We start from the raw sequence: 21,586 nt of genomic DNA, 5'->3' as shown, positions 1-21,586 counted from the left end.
CACCGCCCCGCCTGCCCTGCAGCACCGCCCCGTCCTATCCCGCCTGCCTCCAGCACCGCCCCGGCCCCGCCCCGGATGGGGACGGCGCCATCACTCAGCAGATTTAGGGGCGGAACGTGACGCGCCGGCAGATTCGGCACGGCCGTGTTCGGCGGGGCCGCGGGGGCCGCGGTCCGTGAGGCGGCAACGCCGAGGGACAGGAGGGGCCGCGGCGGCCCCCGAGCCGCCCAAGCCGCCGCCTCCCGCCCTGCGCGGGCAAGTGCGGAATCTGCCGCCCCGAACGCGCCGCGCCCGCGGCCCGCGTGAAGATGGCGTCGGTGTGGGATGAGTCGGAGGTGAGGGGGCCGCGGCTGGGACCGGGGCGGCGGGGCTGGGGTGAGGCCGGGCCGAGAGTGACGCTGCCGTTGTGCCCCCGCAGGACGGCGTCGGCGAGGAGGTGCTGAAGATGTCCACGGAGGAGATCGTGCAGCGCACCCGCCTCCTCGACAGCGAGATCAAGGTAGCGGCCCGGGCCGGGCCCGGCCCTCCGCACTTGGCAGCCCCGCGCTGCTCGTGCTCGGGGTGGACTTAGCCCAGACAGGGGGGGCAGCGGGAAAGGCAGCGAAAAGTAAGACGCGGTTAACTGGATCGAGAACGGCAGATTGAGAAATAGCGATTCTCGAGGGTAGAAACAGTGAAAGAGCAAGGAGCCAAGGAAGCTGAGGGGGTGGTTGTGCTGCGCAGCCTTGGACGGCCGTCCCTGCCTCGTAGGCAGGGGAAAGTGTTCTGTGGCCAGAGACACAGGTAGGATCATCGGGTAATTCAGGTTGGAAGGGACTTGAGAAGATCTCCAGGCCTAGCTCGTTTTTAAAGCAGAGTCAGCCGTATGCCAGGCTACACAGGGCTTTATGCGGTTGGATCTTGAACACTTCTAAAGACAAATACCGCACCACTTCTCAGAATATTCAGTGACACTGCTTGACAGACCTCGTGAGTATAAAGATTGGCTTTGCATAAAGGCTGAGCCCTTCTTTTCAATTGTGGTCTGTTGTCTCATCAATGTACTGTGTAGTCTGTGAAGTGTCTGGTTCAGTCTTCTTGATACTTTCCCCAGTAGTTCTCCAGCTGAACGAGCCCACTGCCCTCAGCAGTTTCTCAGAGGGACTGTGCTCCAGCCCCATCCATCTTGGTGGGTCTATTACAAATTCAGTCCAGTTTATCAATGTTTTTGCCGTATGGGATGCCATTCTAGACTGACTGCTCTAGATGGGATCTAATAAGCGTCGAGTCAAGGGAACTGATTGCTTTTCTGCACCTACTGCCTTCACTCCTGTTGGTGCAGCCCAGGATGCTGCTTGCCACCCTTGCTGTCAGAGCACGCGGCTGGCTGCTGTTCACTTTGTTGTCCATGAACACCCCAAGGTCCATTTCCTCTGAGCTGGTCTCTACCTAGCCAGTCACCAGCTTGTGCCACTGCAAGGTGCACTTCCTTCCCAGATGTTGGGCTTTGCATTTGTCCGTGAATTTTGTAAGGTTTCTCTGTACCTATTCTTCTAGTCTCCCAAGGCTTGAGTGACAGCCCTGCCCTTGAGCAGAGAGACTATGCCTACCAATTTGGTGTTAACTGCAAACATGATGAGAATGCACTCCATCCTCTGGTCTTGTTCGTTCGTGAAGGTATCAAGTAGATAGACCTGTGTCAAAATAGACCCATTTTGCATAAAAGAGCGCTTGAAACTTCAGTATAAGTTTGTCTGCTGCCCAAAGTTAGCAGTATTGAGGTAAAATATTCTATAAATTCTGCGGAGCAACTTCATCCTATACTGCTTCAGGCTCCGTAAGTAATTGTGACTTACTAATGTACTTTCTTATTCTTTAAAGATAGTAAAGATAAAGGTGCATCTCATTTTTAAATTGCAGAATACAGTAAGGAGCAAAAGTATCCTTCATTTTATAGTAAGAGCTGCATAAGTGCAAAATGCTTATTGGCAGCCTCCCTTCGTGCAGTTTTCCTTGAATATTCCTAAAATGTGTTCTATTAAAACAAATTTTTAAGTTTTTTTGATTTTTATGTAACAAATTCTTTATTGGCTCTTGTAACAGTTTTGTCCTGTAAAGATGTTGCAGCACAGTATTATGCTTAAGCATCAAGGGTTTTAAAATCATAGAGAAGAGTGGAACTCTCTATTAAACGGAACCATGTGCATCAATTCAGGTGTGACCAGTTCTCCAAAGACCTCCTGGTGCTACAGTCACTTCAGTGGGTATCACAAACTCTGTGTTTTCAAACTGTATGATTAACCAGGAAAGGGAGGAAAACATACATCAGCATCAGCTAGACAGCACTACCAAATACCTGTATTGAGTATGTTAGTCTTGGGTATAAATGTACTTACTGTTGTATAGTGAATACAGAACTTCTTTTCTTCTAGGGTTTTTTCCCCTTACAGTTAGTAGAATCATAGTTTGGGTTGGAAGGGACCTTAAAGGTCATCTAGTCCAACCCTCCTGCAATGAACAGGGACCCCTTCAACAAGATGGGGTTGCTCAGAGCCCTGCCCAAGCTGGCCATGAATGTTTCCAGGAAGGGGGCATCCACTATGTCTCTGGGCAACCTGTTACAGTGTTTAATTAACTTCATCTGGAAAAAAAATACTTCCTTATATCTAGTTTAAATCTACCCTCTTTAAGTTTAAAATATTACCCCTTGTCCTATTGCAACAGGTCTTACTAAAATGTCTGTCCCCATCTTTCTTACAGTACCCTTTTAAATACTAAAAGGCCACCGTGATGCCTCCCTGGAGCCTCCTCTTCTCCAGGCTGAATCTTGGAATGGTTTGCATTCTAAGGGGCCTTAAAGATCATCTAGTTCCAACCCCCTGCAAAACCTAACTGTAAAATAGGTGTGTGTATATGGATGCATATGTGTGTATATGTAGTTACCTGTGTATCTGTATATATTAAAAAACCACAACCAAACCACAGTTGCCTTATCTGGGTCATATCTTTATCTGGGTCACCTTGCAGCCCTGTAAGCTGATGCATTGATTAGGCTATGGCTACCAGGTGACACTGGGAAGAAATTACTTCGGGGTTATTGATTAGTTAGAGACCAGAATGGACTGTGTAGCCTTCATTTTGGCTAATTCGCTGAGTTTTCCTCTTTTTATATTAATTTCCCTTTATACTCACTGTTTCCTAAGACTTTAGTTTTTAAAACTGTTTTAATTTTTTGGAATAATATATTAATTTTATCTTCTGCTACTATTCCTATTTCTTTATTCTGTGTACCAATTCCAGATCATGAAGAGTGAAGTACTGAGAGTGACCCATGAGCTTCAGGCCATGAAAGACAAGATCAAAGAGAACAGTGAGAAGATCAAAGTGAACAAAACCCTGCCATACCTTGTCTCCAATGTTATTGAGGTGAGAGTGGTGGACTGCTCTGCAGTGATGTGAGATGTGTGTGCAGTATGTAGTGACAGAAAGAGAGGCAGGGGAACTCAGCAGTGATTCAAGACATGGAGTATTCTCAAACTACTGATGTTTCCAGAGCCAGGACTTTCAGGTTTTTCTGTTGGTTTTGTTTGTGACTTGGAAGTGCAGGTCACTTGCCCACTTTGTGTCTGGGTCATTTCTTAAGCTTTGGCTACTGTTCATCTGTGTGTAACAGCCATCATAGGGTGACATGGCCCTGATAAGTGAAGACTTGGGCATGTGAAATTCTGTACATGCTCTCTGGAATTTGTGACACAGGAAATGAAAGGCAGTGGCTCTGTTACTACATCACACATTCATTTTGTAACAGTAATTTTGATGGTAGGAAAAAAAGTGCTGATAGGTTTTGATGTTTAAAAACGGGATTGGTTTCTACTACTGTTTTAAAACTTAAGGAACTTAATGTGAGCTGCTTTATGGGAGGAAAAATCACTGCCATTGGCTACTAGTTTTTTCTGAACTTTGTAGCATCTTTCTATGCACTGTTGTCTGCTGTTTCATGAGGAAAGGAAGAAATTAATTTTTACAGGAGGGCTTTAATGCTTTCAGGAGTCTACTGCTGACAGATGATGGAAAGTTTTATTTCTGCCACTCCATGTAATTTAGAAGCATTGATTCTGGGGTCATCCTCCTAGCCTCGTTACATTTTCATGAAATCTTTCACTCTGGTTTTCAGCTGCTGGATGTTGACCCCAATGACCAGGAGGAGGACGGAGCAAACATTGACCTGGATTCCCAGAGAAAGGGCAAGTGTGCTGTGATCAAGACCTCCACACGTCAGGTAAGACCCATGTGTCCAACCAGGTGTGAAGAGTGATGCAAAAACATCTGGTTTTGCTTACTTTGATTTCTTTCCTACAGACATATTTCCTGCCTGTTATTGGGTTGGTTGATGCTGAGAAGTTGAAGCCTGGAGACCTGGTGGTGAGTGATGCCATTGCAGTGGTTAGATATGATGGTGGCCAGAAAATTGTGTATGTCTTGCCCTTTAGAAAGGAAACAAATCTGTCCATGTTTCCCCAATTTCTTATAGTAAAATTTTAATAGAAAGATATTATGGGTTCAGTCATGTTCGTAGTGTAGAAAAGTAGTTTAGGGTATGTGTTCTTTTCACATAAAATTAAGTGCTGAAAATATAGAGATCACCTAGTAAGTTTTCTAAACCCAGTCTTTTGTATTGTAAGTAATTTGAACCACTCTTCTAAAGTGTGGTAGGTTAACTCTGGCATTGTCCACTGTGTCAAGCTGTGGTGATTTGATGAGCACCAGTGTCAAAGCTGGTTATTCCTGCATCCTTGAGGTCTAGTAAATCATCTTTGATTGCATGTTATTAATTGCTATATGAAGAACCTGTTAAAAGCAAAGTACTTGTGTTTACAGGGGGTGAACAAAGACTCTTACTTGATCCTGGAGACTCTGCCTACTGAATATGATTCACGGGTGAAAGCCATGGAGGTGGATGAGAGGCCCACAGAGCAGTACAGTGACATCGGGGGGCTGGATAAACAAATCCAAGAGGTGATACTTTATTTTTTGGTGTGACAGAGACTAAGTTTTTGAACTTCAGCTCAAAAGCAGGCAGCCTGGATCTGTGGAGAAGAATGGGTTGATGTATTAATGTTTTTCTTTTGCCATAGCTCGTGGAGGCCATTGTCCTGCCAATGAATCATAAGGAGAAATTTGAAAATTTGGGTATACAGCCACCCAAAGGAGTCCTTATGTACGGACCTCCAGGAACAGGGAAGACACTTTTGGCTCGAGCATGTGCTGCCCAGACCAAGGTAGAAGGAACCTTTGAAAGTGTGTGCTGCTCTAGAATAGTACCTGACAAAGAATAGGAACACCTCTAAGGAGAGAGGGGTCATTAAAATGGGTATTGCAAAGGCTGAGATTTTCTTTTCTGTTTGCTTGCTTGCTTGTTTTAAATAAGGGCTTCTTATAGTACTCCAAACAGACCCTATTGAGAAGTGAGGCATTGGATTCTCTTTCTCTTCCCAGGCTACCTTCCTGAAGCTTGCGGGTCCACAACTTGTGCAGATGTTCATTGGTGATGGAGCTAAGCTCGTACGTGATGCTTTCGCTCTTGCAAAGGAAAAGGCTCCTTCCATCATCTTTATTGATGAACTGGATGCCATTGGGACTAAAAGGTGAGGTGTATGTTGTAAAACTCTTGGGTACAGCCCCCTTTGTCTGTGTATGTGAGCCTCACCTTGTTTAAAGCATGGCCTACTAAGAGTGTAAACACAGTCACACATAGATAGCAGTTGCCACAATCCTTGAGCTCGTGAGTGAAGTTTATGAGACTTGATATCTGATAGTCTCTTGCTGTATAAAACTCTTTCCTGATCACTGCTGCAGGCACGTGGAGATGTTCAACAACATGAGCCCCATTCAGCTCGAAGGACTTAATAAGACTTAGGTGCTGCTGACAGTTATTCTAGTCTCAGTCCTCATCATGGTAGGACTCCTTGTAGTTTCAAGGAAGAATTTAGAATACCTTGGCCAAGGAGTGTGAACTGCAACATTGTGTCTTTTGATGTAATTAAAAACATAGGGACAGGGTGGTCAGGTTCATGCTCATAGTTTTACCCATGTTTCCTCCTCAGGTTTGATAGTGAGAAGGCTGGTGACCGGGAGGTGCAGAGGACCATGCTGGAGCTGCTTAATCAACTTGATGGTTTCCAGCCCAACACACAAGTCAAGGTTGGGATCTGGCAGGGAGTGCTGCTGAGGTCCAGGGTGCTCTAGCAGGAAATAGAAAGCGATGTTCAGGGAAGAAACTTGGTGGATCATTGGGGAGAAAGGCCTGTCCTCCAGGTGCCTCACACTGATGATCCTACTTCTGCCTAGGTGATTGCTGCAACCAACCGGGTTGATATCTTGGACCCAGCTTTGCTCCGCTCTGGACGATTAGATCGGAAGATTGAGTTCCCAATGCCTAATGAAGAGGCCAGAGCCAGAATTATGCAAATCCATTCACGCAAAATGAATGTCAGGTATGGCTGCCTGGGGGTATGTTTGTCACTCACAGTGGTGGGGTACTGAGGGCTGAGATGTGGTTGGCAATCACTCGGTGAGAGCTCAGTGTTGGGCTGAGGAAACTCTCTGCTTTTTCTATTTGGTACATGTTTAGACTTCTTTTTTCCCCTTTTCTGCTCATATCAGCCCGGATGTGAACTATGAGGAACTGGCTCGCTGCACAGATGATTTCAACGGAGCCCAGTGCAAGGCTGTGTGTGTTGAAGCGGTAAGTATTCCTCTACAGCAGCCAGCACTGATGGGAGGGAAATGGGAAAGCTAGCATGGAGTGATTACATGGAACTGATGTGGTGCTCACATTCCTGTTCTAAATACTGTCTCATTGGGCAGGGGATGATTGCTCTCCGCCGTGGAGCTACAGAGCTCACCCACGAGGACTACATGGAAGGAATCCTGGAGGTTCAAGCAAAGAAAAAAGCCAACCTGCAGTACTATGCCTGATCTCTGCCCAATCAAGGTTGTGGCCCTGGCAGAGGACAGGACTAGACTGGACTATATCACTTACTTTCTGTCTGGAAAAAATAAAGCATTTTTTCCCTTTGAAAACATATCCATGATGTGTTGAGGCTGTTGCCCTTGCTCACTGATTCTGCATTTGTATAAGGGGTGTTGTAAACCTCGTGTCCATGGTGCCCATTTTTCTGCTTTTGGACCCTCCTCCTGCTAGAACTGGATTAAATCCTGCTCTGCTACTTCTGGATGAAGACCAGCAGGTTCTACTGCAGTAAGTGTACTTTGACATGGATGAGCTGCAGCTCAGACAGTATCCCCATGTTCTACCTGTGCAGCCAGTGAACATTCTACAGCTATGTTAGAGTTTGAAACTTTTGAACTAACATTTTTCAAGGAAAAAGTGAACACAATTCACACATGAATGATGTTTTAACTTTGTTATTTGAACATAACTCTGGAAACTTTTAACACCGTTGCTGGTATGTATGTGAGCTCTCTGGTGAATCAGTCTGGTGATCCGTCATAAAGAGTTCAAGTTTCCATCCACTGAGCAAGTCTTTCAGTACTTTTAATGCCAGTTGAGAATTACAACTTCCATTTAAAAATTACACTTTTCATAAATACACTGACTTTAGCATTAAGTATCTTACATGCCACTGTATTGTATTTTAAATACAATGTAAACATCTCCAAATGCTGGCCATCTCATCTTTACCTGTGCAGTTTTTGGACGCTTGGGAGAGGGGCAGGGATGTGAGGGAAGAAAAGAATAGATGAATGAAAGAAGAATGCACCCCAGAGTACTCTGGCTGATGTTCCTGAGTTAGCCCTAGTACTTGTGCTGGTATCAAGGTCCTTTAGTGTCATTTTAGAGAGGGATCTTGTTCCAGCAGAACATGCATGTTCTTGACACACTGCTCAGGAGGCGTTTGACATTAGAAAGGGGTGGGTGGAGAAGTGAGCAGAAGCCACGCATTCCTGAGGAAAATACACTGTGGTTCCTTTGGATGTTAATATTAGAGGAGGGGCCATACATCTGCTATTTTAGCAGTACTGTTACTTGAGCTTGGGGAGAACTATTCATCTCCTTTCACAGAACAGGAGTTGCACCCACAAATTAGTTTAGGAATGAAAGTTGATCCTGGCAGCTCAAACTACAACGTATTTTGAGAAATATACCCTGGCCTCTAGCAGAATAGTTATAAACTGCATGATGCATACATCTTCCCATTAAAACAACGGTATGCTAGTTAGCCAAATGAGTAACCTTACCTGTGTAAGATGAGAAAATCTTTCCCCTCCTTTCCTGAAGCCAGTAAGAGTTTTCTTGGAGTCTTGCTGCTCAGTTACAGCTGGGTCCTTTTGGAAATAGCTTTAGTAGTAAATAGCTGATACCACAGCAAAAAATAGCACAGGTTTCTGATTTAAATGAATTAATACTAAGAATGGACTAATTCTTTGGCCTAAACCCCGGCTTAGATTAAGGTTCTTTTGGGAAAGGATGGCCTGAGCCAACACTAGACACGCCTGTTGCAAAAGTGTTCAAGCCAACTTCACTTAGCTCCTTGCCCTAATTTGGGTCTGAATTACACAGACCTGCAGCAATAGAGTTGGTGCGTAAACATCCCTTACAACTGGACAATAACAGGACCATGGAGGTACAGTTCAAAAAACAGCACAAAAAAAGACACAGCCTTGGACTTAATCCCTTGCAAACAGAAGAAAAATCGAAAGAGCTGACCCCCTTAAACCATCAATGATCAAGTTGCCCATAATTCAAACCTGGAGTTACTTGCAATGTCCGTGTCTGCAACTGGAGGCTGTAGCAGCATCCCATGGGCTGGTGTTTCCACAGCTATGGCACTGCTCTCCATCCGCTTACATGCCACCTCTTCCTGGTGTTAACCCACAGCTCTGCCCAGGCTGTGCTTTCCAGAGTCTCTCCCCACTCCCTCCGGGGTCACACAGCCCCATTTTCTTGTCTGGGTTTTTGTATGGATGCCCGGGAAGTGTTGAGTGATGGGGCCAATGTGCAGAGGAACCCAGCCAGCAGGGTGAGGCCCAGGCCTCCCCAGGCACAGAACATGGACCAGCCATAGCCATGACTGATGTCCTCTGGCAGCCCATAGACGTAGCGAGGATAGCGAGATAACTCAAAATTGATCCCAGCTACACACGTGCAGAGTGAGATGATACAGCATGTACCTGCAGGAGAAAAGCAAGAGGGTTCTACACTGCCCTCAGACTGGTTACTTATGCTCTGACCTTTTTCCTCTACATATTTTCAGTCATGAATTTTCAAAATCAAGAATTACCCTTGGGGTTTTTTTCTGCAGTCTTACTTATTAGTCACTCTTCTTATATAGCATAGAAAAAAAAAGGGAAAATATGTGTGACTGCAAGATACCTTGCTTCACAAATAACCAACATTGCCTTAGCTCCTTCTGTTGCAATTTTGAACTGTCATGTATAGTTCATCATGCTTTGATTCTCCTGAGACTATTTCCAATGACTGATGTCATCACATTCCAAACAGCACTTGGGCAGTTTTTCCTATGGAAGGTAAATCCTGAATCCCAGGGCTGCAAGTGCAGCACTGCTTTGTTTCTAATAGGGACACCCAGACTTCTGCCAGCTGCACCCTAGGCCCATAGTGTCTAGGCTTTTGTCATCTGCTACACATTCACTAAACACTTAAATAGAGGAGAAAAAACCCTAAGAAACATAATGCAAGGCACTCTAGTATATCGAATATACTAGTACACTAGACTTGAGGTGGTCATTTTATTCTCTCCAGCTGTGCATTTATGTCTATATACTAATGACAGCTTTTACTGCTGACAGCATGCCCATCACACTAAGTGCAGAAGCACTTGAAGGGGACCCAGTCTACCTCTTCCACTTAAAATACTTTACTCACTCCCTGCCATGCAATAAAGAAATCAAAATGTTCCCAAAAGAAATTGCAGCTAAACAGCATATAAGATGATCAAGGACAGCACAAGCATAACTTCCAGCCTTTCCAGCATCACACTATGGCAGCAAGGTGGTTTTTGTGAAGCTTCTCAAACACAGTCCCTGAGAAGGCTTTATGGCAAAGGAAGATTTCCCTACATACCCCATCCCGAAAGCGGCACCAAACCAGTGTCACACCTGCATGTTTAGATGATAGAGATGCTGTTAAACTACAAGTTCCTTGCTTGCAGCCATTATAGATGCTGTCACTCAGCCTCTAGGGTAGCAGCTCTGGCTTTTAGGTAATTTGCAATTTTTCATACTTGAAAATTGCATATTTACTGCTTGCAATTTTTTCCCCATCCTTGGAGCATCTCAGTAGCTCATCCTTTTGGTACATTTGTTGTTGCTACTGAGTCCCTTTCAAATAAAGATGAAATACTGACAATTTTTCAGCTGAACAACCAAAGTTCAGAAAAACCTCTGGCCGCACAGAAAGTCTGCTCCCAGCCAGGACAAACAGATGTAACATCCCAGCAAGCACTGAGCTCATGCCCTTATCACTGGGCCAATGTTCTCCCAGGTTTGACTGCATTTGGACTTCATCATTACACTTCATCTTTGAGTATCCGAAAGGTGCTTTACATCAAATTGTTTGTTTGTTTGTTTGTTATGATCCCCTAAGGAAAACTGAGCTGAGCTGTCTGACAGGAGCCACAGGCTGCATGTACATTTGGAGTATGATAAAGAACTGTACTCATTGTACACGTGGTCCCTGTGGCTACACACCAGCTTTCTAGAGCAGAAGGTTCATATACATACATTGGGACCTACTCAGAAACATGTAAATACCTATGCAATCACAGGTCCTGCCCAGTGCTGGAAGTGGTAACTCTGCACTGTGCTGACAGTTTGCTGCACTAAATAATTTTGCTGCTTTGTGTGGTTGCTGTGGGCTGATCTTTTTTTCCAAGCCAGCAGTATTGAATGTGTTAACTTGTGAGGAGCAGAAGCAAAAGGCTCTCACCTCCCATTAGGAAGAGCAGCCCAGCCACGTACTGCATAAGCTCCTGCTGTTTGCAGCAGCCCAGCACACCAATGATCCACCCAAACAGGATAATGGAGACTGCCATGCCAATGAAGCCAGCTGTCATCCTCCGCAGATCTGAAGATAGAGAAAAAGGAAAAGCAAGAAAGAAGACATGAAGATGGTGGCACCTAGACAGGGCAGCCGGGGAGAATCCAGACAGACGTAGATTTACTGGTTCTAAAGTTTATATTTCATCCATGGACTCCTCCTCCTGTAGCTTCTTTGAGGTAGATAGTTTGCCCATTACACTTAAACTAAGGGAATTCAGCTAACTTGACTCCATTAGGCTGAGGATTGTGCAACTGCAGAGCATTTCTGTCCTGATCAAGAGTAGCACCAACCAAATACTTCCCAACATGGGACAGAAGAGGTGTATTAGGAACTCAGCACTATGTTAGTACTGCAAGGGCTTTTTTGCTATTTTTGGTGTGATGTCTTTCTTTGGGATAGATTTTGTTGGATGAGTGCCTACTGAAAATAGAAACAAAAGAAGTGACAAGGGACACTGAAGAGAACTGAAGCACTAGCACACAGAAGGCAGATAGTGTGAACTGAAAAGGCAAATAGTGGAAGGACAGAAGCCGACAGCAGATCAACACAGTATTATGGGAACAACTCCAGTAACAAGCTCTAAAAGAGAAAGCTTAGGTACCAGTGATATGAACAGCACTTTGTCATCCATAGTAAAATTGCTGTTCTTGCCTCCTCCTAGTTCAGTCTCTAGCTGAAATAGGATTTTCTTGGAACTGACTCTCACATGAGAGGGGCTAGGCTGAATTATGTGAGGCAATAGAAAAACAAAACAAACAGAAAAGCAGGAGCAGAAAAAACTGATTAAACTACTCCCAGTCACAGGCTACAGGTCAGTTTTCTGTGTGGGAAGGACTTGGACATAAGGCAGCTTGTGGGCCAGGTGCTGGTAACAAGAGGTTTAAAAGACAAATGGAGATGTTCCCAAAAATACTTGGTCATCAATGGGTTGCACGAGGTCACCAGTGTGCACACAGAAAAATGCAACAAGCTCTATAGAGTAATGCAGCACCTTTGCTGTAAGTCAGCTAAAAACTGTCTGTCCCCAGATCCAGAATATGATTACACCTTGCAACACTACACACATGCCTGTATTCCTGAATTGACAGCTTTAATGCCCTCCAAACCTCATGTCCACTCTCAGTTATACTGCAGGCTGCTTGCACTTCCTCACTAATAAATGTGTATTTATGCCTAGAGCCCAGTGACAGCTGGGTGACTCAGAACCCTCACTTGGCAATGCATTAAGGCATTAAGTAATGCAAACAGTCTTGTACCCTGCTTTGGGTGACTTACGGAGTGCATGCCACTCGTCCTGCCGGATGGTGTTTGTGATGTTGATGGGTAAGTTGCGAGGCAGAGAGCTGGAGGTGTAGTGGTACTTCACAGCAGTGCAGCGCTGGATAACTCCTGTAAAAGAAACGTTGGTGTGAAACAGCATGAAAGCCCTGTGCCTTGCACTTGCTGTTGAGTTGGCTGGCCCAGCAGAGCTCACACAGGGGAAGCCTTAGTTCAGTAACAGAGCAAATGCAACCAAAAAAGAGCTGTTTACTTCAAAGACTTTGGGATTAGGAGCAGAGGGAGCCTTGCTACAGAGAAACTGCAGCAAAGAGAGAATGATATGCTGATCCAGGCAACCTCCACCAAGCAACAGCTGAAGGTAAACATTAAGGATAGTCACCAAAACCAACTCCAGAATCTTCCTAGAGGAACTGCTATGGGATGACTGAGGAGACAAGAACATGACCAAGTACCAAGAAGACTGCTTTGTCTCTAAGAACACAGAATTGAACCACTTCAAAAATTTTGAATGAATGCTGGGAAGTGAACTGCATGGGAGAATCTTTGTGATTCACTCCAATAGTCACTGACTCTCTGCTTCACTTTCAATGAACAATAGTACCCCGGTAGGCTTGTTTCCATTACAGCTTAAAGAAAAGTGTGCCCCAGATGTAAATGTGAAACCACAAGTGCAGTCTTCTTGAAAGAGATTCTTAGTTTAAAAAATAGAGAATAAACATGGATGGTAGGGTAGAAGTGAATAGCCAGAAAGGTAGTAGAGCTAAATAGTACAAAAGGCTCCCCTTAAACAATGGTTAGTGGGTCCTTACTGCTATTTGAATGCTGGGGCAGAAGAACCATTCAAAAACAATGTGAACCAGTAGCTAATTAATTAGCTGGTGAACAATTACTAGCAGGGAGCTGCAGACTCAGTGATCAGCTTTGCAAAAGACACTAGAAAACCCAGGAGAAGCAATGGGCTTTGTGCGGCTTCCACAGCAACAAGAAGCACGATTTTGTTCTTTAATGATGTTTACTGGGACTGTACTGACCCAATTTCTGCAAGGACCTGCGAAGAAGAAGCCTCCGTTTCATGAGACTACAAGAGGCCCAGGCAATTCCAGCTATCAGGCCAAGGGAGGGAAAAGTGATCTGAATTCCTCCCCATTTCAAGTGGTCCCCATCCTCACATGTGCTTCCCACCACGCCCTTCCCCGGCTGTGGCTCCCTGATGCTTCCCCGACACCACAGAGCGCTGGAAGCGAGACACAACACACGCAGCTGCTGCCCTTCACCTTCAGCCATTCACTCTCACTCTGTGGAGCAGCCTCGGCCTTTGTGCTTATCTCAGGACAAGTCTCTAGAGCCACCTGAGCAAAGGATCAGCAAGGCAACCCAGTGACAGAGAATCCCAGTTTACTTGCAAAGGCTGTAGACATCTGAGCTAAGAATTTAGGCCATAAACAGCACATCACAGTATCTCATTAAATTTCACCTGTAACTGCTGACTGAATTAAATTTCAATATTGATATGATTTACATGTGTTGTACAGAAATATGTATACGGAACAAACGAATGACATCAGATTTCAGACTACAATGCACCGGATTCATTAAAAGTATGATCTATGCACTTACATATTCTGATTATAAAAGTAGCATATAAGAAGCAGTATTTTTTATACAAGCAAAGATTACTATTTTTATAGCTCATTAAAGAAAAAGCAAAGACTACAGACATACATCACTTATGATCAAAGCTATGGACTCCTCAGCCAAAACATCACTGAGAAAAATATTTGCTCTGTATAATTCCAATAGTTTAACTAAAACTAAAATCTCTCCACCTTCCTACATAAACCTGGTTATTTAGAAGTTTTCAAATATTGATTCATTCTGCCTCTGGTTTAAAAACCATACTCCTAATCTTTCTTCGCTGTAATTCCAAATGCTAATTTATTGTAGGTAGTACATATAATTATATGAAAACAGAAAGTTTGCAAAAGAGCTCAGGAGTTCACACAGTCTAGGGCTTCTCTCTGCAGGTCTGCTAGAAAAGCTGAAATAGGCAGGCAAGAGAGTCAGGAGATCAGGGAAGCAGTAGGGGGAATCTCTCAGCTGAATACCCACCCACTTTCTCCCAGAAAACTGCAACATGCACCCAGGCAATCTTCAGTAGCCAGATTTTGCATCTGCAGTCGCTAGTTCATGTTTCTGATTTTCTGAGTGAATCTCTAGGTCTCATTTGCAGAGACAACATGCACTCAAATATGGCCAGGTACTCCACAGGGCTGCATTTAAAATCATATAACACCTTGTTCTCTAAGTACTCAAGAAAAAAGAAAAAGTAAAAATCAAAATAAGGTCTGCAGTCTCAAAGTTATTGTGAAGTCAAAGGTATTTCACAGGTACTCCAACAAATCCTCTGACCTGAACCCTTAAATTGCAGTCTATACAATAAGGACAGCATCCTGCCCTCCATTTCAGAAACCTGCTAGCAAAGTGATTTCCCTTTTGTTTATAACACAGTCAGACAAGCACAAGCATAAGAAAGCCTACCAAAATTAAAAACTTTGCCTTTAGGCAAGGGCTTGAATAGAGCAGAGTTGTGTGGCAAACAAGTAAATGAGCATCGTCTTTTTTGGCACACGGTAAATAAGGAACACAGGACAGAAGGGGGGCAGATGCTTACCATAAAGCACACGTACAAGAAAAAGGTTAGACAGACAGACTGATCCCAGCATTTCTAAGGGGCCTTAAAAGAACACTGTGAAAATCATGCTGCATGAGCAATTTTCTTGATTAAAAAATAAACACGAAGTGCAATGCACTGCATCCAGCAGCATTACACTGACACTTTCATGGCCAGGCCACATGCCCATGCCTTCTCACAGCCAACATTGCTTCTAACACCTTGTCCTCAATGTGGTGTTTTTACCCCTCTGGATTGCAACTGCAGACAGGTTTCCCCTCCCACAACCCTTGGAACTCACACAACCCAAAACAGTACATGTGAATGTCCCTGGACTAGTCCTTTCTCCCGACTGAATACAAAAGGCTGGGAAAGATCAGAGGATGCTGACTAGAATAGCCAGATACTCAGGCCCCTTGTTCCTAAGCTGCCAGAAACCTGGAAACACAGACACAGGGCTCCTGTGATACATGCAGTTTGTAATCCTGGGCTCAGCACTCCCTGACTTTCTCTCAGTTTAGTTTTTGTGTCTCTCCAACTTTGAAAGGTGATTTTCTTCTCTACATTCCCTAGATGCCAGTTATAGGGAGGAAATTGAGGGATTCTCCTTTTCAGTTCTGCAATCTGGTCCAGTCCTGCCTTAGAGCAGTTTGACTCTCACACAGCTGGGAGAGATCCTCTCCTGAACCCAGGCAGCCACAAGCATTTAACAATTTGTTCCCACGTGAGGGCTGACCCTCCCCTCCCTCATGCCCCAGGACCAAGTAGCCACTTAAACTCCCTGGTATATTCCTACCATTTCTTCCCAGGATTGTGAGGAGCATCACAGCTACGGGTTCACTCTGTCCACATTGTCACCCAAGGGCCACCAGATCAAATAAATCAACTTTCATTTAAGAATACCACGATAACTCCACAGATCACACTTACTAACAGATCATACTTACCCAGCACCGTGACCAAACAGATCAAGTTTATTAAACATGCCACTATAGTAGATCCGCTACAGACCTCACAGTCAATCCTGTAACTCTTCCAATTTATCATCAGTTGGAAAGAATGGGAAGTATAGACACAAGGACTGAGCAGTTTTCTCTCATGGGCCTCATTACTGCCACAACTGTTGTGTTCCTCTAAGTATGCAGAGGTTTTCCTCACTTTCTCAGCTACATCATCTTTCCTGCCTGGTCTATGAAAGATGTACCAATCCCACACCAGAGACTCTTCAGAGAAGCAATAAAATTTCCAGTTTATCAAGAGTGATGAACATTTTCTTTTTTAATTCCTTCAATTTAGTGATGTTAAAACACATGTTGTTCAAATGACCCCCCAAGTTATCCAAAACAGCCTGTTCAAATGGATCTTAATTAATAATTTCCTACTGTCACCATTTTGTTAGCAACACTTTTTTACTCATACTAATAGGTAGAGAAGCCCCCTAAACTGGATATAATAAATTTCTGCATGACCTCACTACTTCAGAATTCTCCATGCAGAAGGTTTTTGTTGTAGCATCAGTTATTCAGTGTGCAATTGGCATAGCACAGGCTCTACAAGATAATGTATTGCTCAAGTTCTTACAGTCACAGAGTCCCTCCTTACACACACACAGATCCCTGTAATGTCCCCACCAAGTGGTTCAGTTCTTTGGCTGCTGTCTCTTACTGATTGCTAATCTCCATTTTCCCCCTATGGTTTGTACATTATTTCTTCTTTTGCCTTCTTAATTGTATTTTTAAAATGAAACTAGATATTTTTTCACAGTTCCAAAATGGTGATTTTGCTTTTTAAGAAAAATCTCACACATCATTCCCGTCTTACATTTTGACATTTCCCACCTCTCAGTTTTGTGCTACATTTTTGACTCCCGCTTTTTCCTTTTAAATATATGAAGTAAATGCAATTTACTTTTTTAAGTATCTATTTTAGATATGCAAGTGGATGCATGCACATGCATTATTAGCTACAATGCTGAAGCACAAAAGTTTCCACAGAATTGCTTTGTATTAATAGCAGTAGATAAATACAGCACTAGAAATCCATGCAATTATCTAAATGGATAAGGTTATTTATGGACCTAGTAATTTATTCAGAATTCAAGAGGGACACAGAAAGGAAATAAAACTTATTCCAGAGAGACTAGAAAAAAGGAGAGAACAAACACAAACAAAAATTACCACAGGACTGAGAAAAAAATTTACTCCTCTGTCACTAAAAGCCTGTAAAAATCTATAGCTTAAGGAATACTATGAATATAAGAAGGCATCACACACCACCAAAGAGCTAGCTGAAAACTTAATGCAAATCGTAGAGGAAGTAGGACTTCCAGAGGTGCACAGATCTTCACCTCACACCAGGGAAGAAAACACCTCTTTTTTCTTTTTGGAAGCCACAGATTTATTATCATGCTTGAGAGAACAGCTCAGGCAAAGCCACACCTGACCATCAGTCAGAAAAGGCTGCTTAATCACAGTTGTCAGAGAAAAGACAGACACGGTGGGAATAAGGAAAGGCTGCTAGTAAAGGAGGTCAGAGGAAGGGATAAGAGAGTCATATCTATTTAAAGATCTGATTCTACAAGAACTATTATTAACAATTTCCCTGTATAAGATGACACATAAATCTCACATACAGTAGCAACTGCAGACATAATAAGAAAAGAATCTAAGGGAAGCAAGGCTTGTAGGGAAAGGCAAGATCTTTTTTCAGAACAGCTGAAAAAAAGGAAATAAAAGAAAAAGAAAACCTTTTGGATTTAGAGTTCTTACAGTTTTATACATGAGACCCTGTAACACCCTTGTGCATGTAATATACAAATTCTAACCTCTCTGTCTCGCTATTATAGTGTTGGAAAAATACCTCAGAAACAGAAGTACTGAGGACTAAACTAATATTCTTCCCACCCCTTCACCCCATTTTAGCCTATCTCAGTGGGAGCGGAAAGCATTTTGCTTGATGTGAAGCAAAACAATAGATAAATATTTTACATGGCAACCACAATTAATAGAAATTAAGGAGTTCCCTTTTAGTGAAAGGAGTTCAACATGGAAACAAAACCGAAAATGCACAAAAAGGGTTCTAGGAGATTAAATAGAGAAAGCTAAGCGCACAGCACTACGGTTGCAAGAAGTAAGAGTCACTGCTGTGCACTGGAAAGAAGGGACAAAGACAAGCTGAGATTTACAGTGCCAGTCTATCCAGCCTCTGCTGTGCAGGACTGGTGTCACAGCTGGAAGCCAAGCTGAAGAACTGCTCTTGTTTTCTTAAGATAACATTTCCATTCTGTGCCTCAATGGAAGCACTTCTCCCAGCTCCTACTCTCTCTGTGTTAATATGTACCTGCTGGAACAGTAAGTCCTGTTATCTACCATTAACCATAGCTAACCCGTTGACTTCATAGGTCAGTCCACTGCATTTATTTGTATCATTGAATGCATGATTTTTATTCAGACTTTGTGGCCTGCTTAGCTTTGTACCATATGCCACAATAGTAAGAAGATGCATAGCTTTCTCCTCTGTCACCCTAGGGGCAGTGAGTGACATCCGTCACCATGAAAGCCTGGCAATCTACTGCAGCAATGAGAACTCCCCCATGATAGAACAGGAACAACAGGTCCCTTTCACCTTGCTGCAAAAATCACAGCGCTATAACCAATACTGCACATTTCTCAGAACTCATTCAGAAGGAAGTGCCAGGATCAGGAGGATGCCCACAGAGCCCACGCTCGAGAGTGAGGCCCTGCCGTAGGCCCGCAAGGCACTCACCGAGGACGTGGTCCCACCCAGCACTGCAGCACTTTGAGCCGAGAGGGAGGCGCACAGAACCCCGGGATGGGGTCAGGGCCATGCCCGCCGCACCCCGCACGCCAGGGACACCTGGAGCCACGGGGCCCGCCGGGGCTCCATCCTCCCGTCCTGCCCCCGCAGCGGCAGCGGCGGCCCCGCCCGCAGAGCGGGCACCTCGGCGGGTCCACGCCGGCAGCCGCGCTCAGCACCACGGACAGAGGCAGGGCCGCCGCCGCCCCACGCCCCGCACCTTTCCGGATGAGCTCCTCGCTGTCCGGCTCGTAGCCCGCGCGGTGGCAGCGCCTCCAGAGCCCCGAGACGGTGGAGTTGAAGCGGCGGCCGCAGTGCGAGTCCAGCGCGGCGGAGGCGGCGGCGGCCGGGGCGGGGGCCGGGGGCCGCCCGGGCAGCAGCGCCCGCGGGGGCCGGGCGCGGAGCGGCAGGTGCGAGCTGGGCGCCGACATGGAGCCGGGCGGGTCGCTGCGCTTGTGGCCGAAGCCGCGGCAGCGCTCGCGGTGCCGCCGCGCGTCCGTCTCGTACCAGGAGTCGGTGCCGATGGCCACGGCCAGCAGGGCGAGGGCGGCGGCGGCCAGCAGCAGCCCAGTACCGCTCAGCGCCTGAGCCGCGGCCGCCATCTTACCGCGCCGGGGGCGGCAGGGGCGGGCGCTTCCCCGCAGCCCGGCTGGGGCCACCGCCCGCGGCACCGCCCCCGGAAGGGACCCCGGGCCGGCGACCCCGCGCCCCGATACCGCGCACAGCTCGCCTCGGGCCAGAGCAGCCCCGCCGGGCTCGGGGCAGCCCCGGACACCGCCCCCCCCCCCCCACAGCGCCGGGCTCCTGCTCCGCGGCCCCAGAGCCCGCCCTGGGCGGGGGCGCCACCAGCAGCTGCCAGGTGAGCGGAGCCCCCAGCCCCTCCCGCGGCCTCCCCGACCCGCCTGGCCCCGAGCGCAGAGATCGGCCCCGCTCGCACCCAGAGGCCGCGGCACCTGCACTTTTTCAAACGTAGACGAAGTACAAACGCCACCCCCAACAGCATTTGCTGGCGTTTGGATTATTTCTCCTCAACTCCTCATTATCGGTTAATTGACAATAAGGCCTGAAAAGCTGAAAAATGTCAATCTATTTTATGCAATGAGTAGCAGGCTAAATCCAAGCCATTAGTTAAATGCAGCATTTCCAAGGGCACAAAATCCCTTTTGATCCCGCTTGTTCCTCCAGCCCCAGCACTATCAGTCAGACCAGACAACAAAGCCAGTTGTTAGGCCATTGTTTTGTTAATTCTGGCCTCCAGATAAAATGATCCAGTGATATGCTATGTCTAAATTACAAATTAATTGACTAGTTTTGAAATCCTTAGTTTTGTTTGTTAAAAGTGCATTAAATTTTTTCCCAGGAGCTACTGGTCAGCCGTAGCAGATTCAGATCCTCCCCCCTGCCCTTGTCACTTTCTGGTCTCTCATCCACACCAAGCACAGCCTAAACGCCCTTCCCAGCACATCTCCCACAATGCTGCCCAGAGCTGGGTACTGCTTATCTCCCCAGAACACTATGCCTGGTGGAAACATGCAGCAGCCTCAGCTAAAGCTTGTTTTAAGCACATTTCAGCATGATCCTCTTCTGCAGTTTGCACTGGACAGATGGGATTACCATCCATGCAGCTGCACATTAGCACCTTCAAGGCAGACAAATTGAAAGGGCTGCTGTCAAAAGAATTTTCTTACACATACCAGCTAAATTAAATCTTCCACATGAAGAATGAAAAATAATTTTCAAATACAATCAATGCTCTAAATAACATGAAAAAAATCCTTCAGTTGTAACAGCTCTTTCCTGGAAAGATCCAAATATTCACATTCCTAAATCTGCAAACCTATTATGTCACCCTACTCTCTATATCAGCACCTCAGGCTATAGTTTCAGAAGACAAGGGCTTCAGCAAGACCATCACCTTAGAAAGTTCCCATGTAACAAGACATCTTCCAAATGTTCTCCCTGCTATACTACTACAGCATCAACACAGCCAAGGAGGGCAGCATGGTAAATCCACAGACAGAGATTCCAAAATGTAGATTGCTGGCAAAGTCCACAGATTGTGAAATCATGCCCTTGATCACTTACCTTCCTTCATCATCTTCCAGCTCTTAGGTCATGGTTTTCCTTCTTCTTTACAGAATATTTGTGGTAAGAAGTGAGGGTCATGTACCATTATTGGCAGGCTGAAAATCTTCCAAATTAAGGCGGGATAAGACATGCACCGAACCCATGTTTTCGAAGGGTGAAGAAATTCCTACTAGTCCTTTCTGGACAATTCCTACACACGACATTGGATAAGTGCACCTTTGTCCTACATGGCAGGTAACCAACCAGCTTAGCATTAATTGATACTAGACAGGCCTTGAGGTTTTTTGATTAAAAATAACTCATCGCAACAAAGTATAGTTGCAAAACGTTTGGGACAGTCAGTTACCATGCAAGCTTTCCCCTGAAAGAGGAGAAACTTATTTGGTGATGCTTTTCAGGGAGCCCAGACTCATAGTCATGAATTAGGATTGGACCACACTGCTCCTGGATGACAGTTCCTTGGCAGCAGGAAGAAGGAACTGGATTAGAACCTTTTTTTTTCAATTGTGAAGGTCTGACAGCAAGACAGAGCCCACACCTTTTTTTAGACTAACCCAGAGATAGGACTGTAATTCAAATGAAATCTGAATTTAATTTTTAATCAACAAAAAGTAGTAGCTTCAAAAAAAACCCCACAAAACAAGCAAATAAACAAACAAAAAGAA

The 21,586-nt window shown here is 45.3% G+C and overlaps 2 protein-coding genes across 2 annotated transcripts; one reads left to right on the top strand and one right to left on the bottom strand.

The window, feature by feature from the left end:
* Window positions 1-87: 87 nt before the first annotated feature.
* PSMC3 (proteasome 26S subunit, ATPase 3) lies at window positions 88-7,066 on the top strand. Its single transcript, XM_071558568.1, has 12 exons — window positions 88-335; window positions 419-499; window positions 3,280-3,405; window positions 4,154-4,258; window positions 4,339-4,401; window positions 4,858-4,995; window positions 5,115-5,258; window positions 5,476-5,624; window positions 6,084-6,180; window positions 6,328-6,473; window positions 6,643-6,724; window positions 6,847-7,066. The coding sequence occupies exons 1-12, from the start codon at window positions 309-311 to the stop codon at window positions 6,955-6,957; spliced, it is 1,269 nt and encodes a 422-aa protein (XP_071414669.1). The 5' UTR covers window positions 88-308; the 3' UTR covers window positions 6,958-7,066.
* A 331-nt stretch (window positions 7,067-7,397) lies between these two features.
* Window positions 7,398-19,480, bottom strand: LOC139673248 (transmembrane protein 178B-like). The gene is made up of 4 exons (XM_071558573.1): window positions 19,054-19,480; window positions 12,341-12,454; window positions 10,952-11,089; window positions 7,398-9,174 (listed from the first exon to the last, which is right to left on the bottom strand). The coding sequence occupies exons 1-4, from the start codon at window positions 19,433-19,435 to the stop codon at window positions 8,930-8,932; spliced, it is 879 nt and encodes a 292-aa protein (XP_071414674.1). The 5' UTR covers window positions 19,436-19,480; the 3' UTR covers window positions 7,398-8,929.
* Window positions 19,481-21,586: the final 2,106 nt, after the last annotated feature.

Source organism: Pithys albifrons, chromosome 6 (assembly GCF_047495875.1).
Source record: "Pithys albifrons albifrons isolate INPA30051 chromosome 6, PitAlb_v1, whole genome shotgun sequence".
Classification (NCBI taxonomy): Eukaryota; Metazoa; Chordata; class Aves; order Passeriformes; family Thamnophilidae; genus Pithys; species Pithys albifrons.
The sequence above is the reverse complement of the archived record's forward strand: the minus strand, read 5'-3'. Positions and strand labels throughout refer to the sequence as shown.